This window comes from Rutidosis leptorrhynchoides, chromosome 11 (genome assembly GCF_046630445.1).
Source record: "Rutidosis leptorrhynchoides isolate AG116_Rl617_1_P2 chromosome 11, CSIRO_AGI_Rlap_v1, whole genome shotgun sequence".
NCBI lineage: Eukaryota > Viridiplantae > Streptophyta > Magnoliopsida > Asterales > Asteraceae > Rutidosis > Rutidosis leptorrhynchoides.
Window position 1 is genome coordinate 157,002,562 of NC_092343.1, and position 5,186 is coordinate 157,007,747.

At 34.0% G+C, this 5,186-nt stretch overlaps 1 protein-coding gene across 1 annotated transcript; it reads left to right on the forward strand.

Annotated features, from left to right (window-relative positions):
- Positions 1-230: 230 nt before the first annotated feature.
- Positions 231-2,318, forward strand: LOC139875114 (TMV resistance protein N-like). Its single transcript, XM_071862476.1, has 5 exons — positions 231-364; positions 1,174-1,494; positions 1,778-1,951; positions 2,036-2,264; positions 2,313-2,318. The coding sequence occupies exons 1-5, from the start codon at positions 231-233 to the stop codon at positions 2,316-2,318; spliced, it is 864 nt and encodes a 287-aa protein (XP_071718577.1).
- The last annotated feature ends 2,868 nt before the right edge of the window (positions 2,319-5,186 follow it).

The window sequence follows — 5,186 nt, forward strand, 5'->3', positions numbered from 1 at the left end:
ATCGGGCTATAGCCTAGCTCTGATGCCATTTGTAAGATCGCATAGCCCAAACACAATTTTCTGCAATATAAGCCCAAGAATCCATCCTTTTCTAAAACCAATTGGTATTAGAGGGACTTCCCCTTAGACTTATATACATACATTTATTTTTGTCTCCCTCCTATGTGGGATAGGTTTGCACCCCAACACCAAGTTATGTCAGGAAGCAACAAAATAGTTTTGGAGATGCAATGGCTGAACATACACAGAAAATGGAAGCAGAAACAAACACAGAGCAAAAAAGTCAACGGGCCCAGAAGATGGAGAAATGGGAGAAAGCACTTGCAGAAGTTGCCGATTTAAAAGGAAAGGTTGCAAATAACAGGTAAAGCCCTTTGTTATTTTTGTCTTTTTATTGATAATTTTATAGATGGAGTCGGTTGCAGAGCTTGTTTTCTTGACATGAAAATAGTGAATACCCGATAACAAATGTGTATGGGTCACAACCCTCCTTTGTGTCCACATAAATGTGTATGCATCAATTTTTGAGTTAGATACCTTGAAATAACGTCACAGCTTGCAAGAAGCACAACCACCGTCATTTCTAGTTATAAATAAGAAGGTCCATGGACATATTTTTTTTGTTGAAAACAAAGGATCTAGGAAATGCTTCTAAATATACAGAATTTCATATTGAAATCTTAAAATTTTAAAATACTGTGTGCTGTATATTATTAAGCGGATGCATCAACAGTTAGTTCAATTCGGAATAAGTTCTGAGACACGCAGTGGCGATTACAGGATTATAACTTAATAGGGTCCCAAATTTTTTTCCGGTACTAATTATATTTGAATGTTATTTTAGTGGTAGTTTACCCTAAAATATACTATGAATTCGACAAATATATCGGGTCCGAGTAGTTAAATTTAGTATTGTCCTATACATTTTAAAAGAAAAGCTTAAATCTGGAAATGAAAATTTTATGGGGTCCTTCATTTAAATTTAGTGGTTTCATATACAATTTAAAGAGTACTTTCTACTAAAAAATTTCAAACTAGTGGTGTCCTGTGATCTCACGGGTATATACATAAACACGCAAATGCTTATAAATTTCAGTTAAGCTGGTTATTTTAGTTGCTTATTCATTAACTAATTAATTAATCTAATTGGTATGTGCTTGTTTTCGTTGATAGGAGTACGCCGGAGACAAAACTTATTAAGGAAATAGTTAATGAGATCAGTAGCAGATTAGAACTACACAAAAGAAGTAAAATCCCAAATATAATTGGGTCTGATTCTGCGATTAGACAAATAACTTCATTCTTGAAAGACGGATCTTCCCACGCAATTCTTACGATATGGGGAATGGCTGGGATTGGAAAGACACATTTGGCTGACTATGTCTATAAGTTGCACTATCGTGATTTTGAAAGAAGCTGCTTTCTAAAAGATATTGAAAGGTGTCCACCGAATGGGTTGTTGAATTTACAAAAACAACTCCTTAAAGACATTCAGTATGAACTTTGGGAGGACATTAACGATACTGATGTGGCCACCTGTTAGATTGAGGAATGTTTACTTAGAGAAAGAACTCTTGTTGTTCTCGATGAGATTAATAAGTTTGAGCAGTTAGATGTTTTGCTTGGGACAAATAGCCTTCATCCAGGAACCGGAATCATAATAACATCCAAAAGTGACTCATTAACAGAAAAATGTGGGATGTTGAAAACAAAACCTCAACCGTTAATGCACAAAAAGCTTATACTTGGAAGCTTAGATTTGAATGAATCACTATAGCTTTTTAGCTGGCATGCTTTTCGACGTGAAGAACCCATCGATGATGATAAAAAAGAGTCGAGAATCATTGACTCTTGAAGTTTTGGGTAGTGCCTTATATAATGGGGACCGTACGTTAGAGGATATCATAGAATCACTTGGGAAAGAACTAAATCCTGATATTCAAAAAGTCCTGTAGATATGTGTTGACTCATTGACCTACGAAAAGGACAGGGAAATGTTTAAGCACATTGCTTGTTTTTTTGTTGGAGAAGATAGAAAGTTCACTGAGGACATACTGAAAGCTTGTGGTATATGCAAATCATCAGGGGTTAAAATTCTGATTAATAAATGCCTTGTCAAGGTATCATCTAATAAGTTGGAGATGCATCAACTTTTTCAAGATATGGGGAGAGATTTAGCCCGTCAAGAATCGCCAAAGAAGCAATGGAAGCATAGTCTATTATGGCATCATGGGGAGTGTTTCGACGTGTTGAAGAATAAAAAGGTAATAATGTAAAGTATGTCTATTATGTAGACATTGATCAATATGTAGGGGTAAGTGTCCTAAAAGGTAAAAAATTATGAATGAAAATTTATTGCATATATGTAACATCCCGTCTTTTTACGTTTACTTTCCGTTCGTTTATTTTAAAGTCCGTTATATAATTATAACATCTCTCGTTTACTCTACGTATTTAAGGTAATTCGTTTGGTTAATTCACGCACTCGCTTTTAAATTTGAGGGACTAAAGTTGTCAAGTGGGCAAAGATTTGATTAGGACAACTAGTCAAACCTCCTCCTCCTCCACTCATTCATTCACCATCAATTTGATACTTCCATCTTTTACTCTCAAACAACCAAATCAAAGAATCATCATCCATATTCGATCTAGCAAGCGTTCTTCCAAACAAATTACATATTTGGAATCCTTGCATCTTCCTCCACTACAACAAATTTGCTAATTAACTACGCATAAATTTACACACTATTAAGAAGTGTGTACTTTTTTATTAAACTTCTCATGCTTGTAAATGTTTGTAAATGTAATACATTTATAAGTGTAGAATATCATTATAGTTTCACACATAAAAGTGTAGGGAAAAATGTTTACACTAATTTGTGTGTATAATCATAAATATAACCACACTTAAGAGTGTTAAGTTAATTTAGTCGCACTAGATTTGTTCACACTCCCCCTTGTGTGAAGAAATGAGGTGTAACAAATTTACTCACATTTTTAAATGTGATTAAATTTGTGTTTGTACACACTGATAAGTGTGAACAAACTTTTCCTACAATTCTAAGTGTGAAATTTTTATAACATTCAACATTTATAAATGTAACAAACTTATACATATTTATAAGTGTGAGGAATTTAGAAAAAAACTCACACTTTCTTACAAGTGTGTAAAAATATGCGTGAACAATTGATAAATTTGTTGTAGTGCTCTTCAATTCCATACCAACTTTATCTATTTTGGGTAACTTTCTAAAAACTCAAGATTTTTGTTCTTGATGTTCTTAACTAATAAAAGTGTTAATTAGTGTCTATGGCTCAAGTCTAACATGAATATATGAATTGTTTGCTCGTTCTTGTCATTTTGGTATAACTAGCTTAAACTTGAAAAATGACTAATTAAATCTTGTGTTTTGGTTGAGTAAATGTTGTTAGATATTAAAGTGCATGTATTAAATGTGTTACTAGCATTTATGATGTGTAGGTTGACTTAGAAAGACTCCATTAACATGATTGTTGATTTTATGATTTTTGGTTAGGGTTTGGTAGCCTTAAATGTGAATTTTGATGCATTAAATGCTTTGCGATATTGTTTGTAAGTGTTTAGTAGTATTGTATGCATAATTACCTACGAAATAGCGTATTATATGTGTGTGTTAAGTTTCCGAATCATCATATGCATTTATGAGCTTGAAACATTAAATGGTGAGCATTAAATGATCATTCAATGAGATTTTGGTTATCATAAATGTTGATTTTGGTTGATGAAATGTGTTTAGTTGTATTCCTCATTAAATTACCTTTCCAACGATATAAGATACGTGTTTTGAATGTTTACGGTTCATAAGTTATGGTTGTTTGAAGTTTGGTTCGTGCACTAGTCAAAATTCAGCAAACAGCTCCTGAAAACACCCTTTTCGTGACCACCAAATTTGCCCCCGACCAAACTCACTTTTTGATTTTCAATTTTCGTTCCCGCTTACTCGCAACTCCGATTAACATGAAATTTTGCCAGCATGCTTATATATGACTACTTTTGTATGTACAATAGTCGGATACCCGAACCGACCCCGTTGACTTTGACTTCGACTTTGACCAAGTTTGACTTTTAGTCAAACTAGACCAAACACTTATACAATCGTTCTAACGTACTTTTATACTTATATCTTGCATGAAACTTAACAATTTGACTCACATGCTATATAATCGAGTCGTAACGAGCCATAGGGCTAATTGAACAACTTTGACCGACTTTATACCTTATCGATATTGATACGACCTATTGTTTAGGTCAAGACTAGCATTCGTTCTTGCACGCTTTTAATTTGTAAAGTGCCTTATTTACTCGTGCACTCAAGGTGAGATCATAGTCCCACTTCTACTCTTTTATACTTATACTTGGGATGAGAAAACATAAACGTTTCGTTTTACAAAGTGAACACAAGTACGAAAACAAACATTTTACGTACGAGTTAGAACAAAAAGCCTCAATTCAATTATCATTAGTTACACTTGTAGGGTGTAAGCGAGAACTTATGTTGTGTGGCCATACGAGTTTGACGAACCCTCATTCGGACGGTTCGCTACCGTCAGCGGATGAAATATATTTTCGGGTATAGTGTAGGTTCTAACACTATGATTCAGAGGTACTATTCAGTTAAGTCTTGATAATTGTGTGCTCGTGATACAAGCAACATCTTTTGGAATGCAAACGATTTGGATAATCAATTTATACTAAATCTTGTGGTTCAATACAATATACCTACAAAACCTATGATTTCACCAACGTTTTCGTTGACAGATTTTCTATGTTTTTCTCAGGTCCTTAAATGCTAATTGATACATGCTTCCGCTCACTATTTTGATACTTGCTTGGATGTCGAGTATACATGCATACATGGAGCATCTTTTGACTTTACTTTAAATTGTGTCGCATAGGTTTCAATTGTACTTTAAAACGTTGTAACATGTTAGTCGTTGAACTACTTTGTAAACTTTGAAACATCTTTACCGTTGAAATGAATGGGACATATTTTTGGTTAAATGTTGTTTTAAAGACTTATGACCACGTAACGGGACCTAAGTAGACGGCGCCGTCAATGACGATTTTGTCGGGTCGCTACAATGTATGAACTTTTAAAACTTGATTATCGTTTCATTGATCATGTAACCTATCATGTTACATCCAT

Excerpts from the sequence above, each read along its gene's own strand:
- LOC139875114 (XM_071862476.1), top strand. The coding sequence starts at position 231 with ATGGCTGAACATACACAGAAAATGGAAGCAGAAACAAACACAGAGCAA. Across the intron at positions 365-1,173 it reads GGAAAGGTTGCAAATAACAG|GAGTACGCCGGAGACAAAAC; the intron begins GTAAAGCCCTTT and ends TTTCGTTGATAG. Across the intron at positions 1,495-1,777 it reads CAACTCCTTAAAGACATTCA|CTTTTTAGCTGGCATGCTTT; the intron begins GTATGAACTTTG and ends GAATCACTATAG.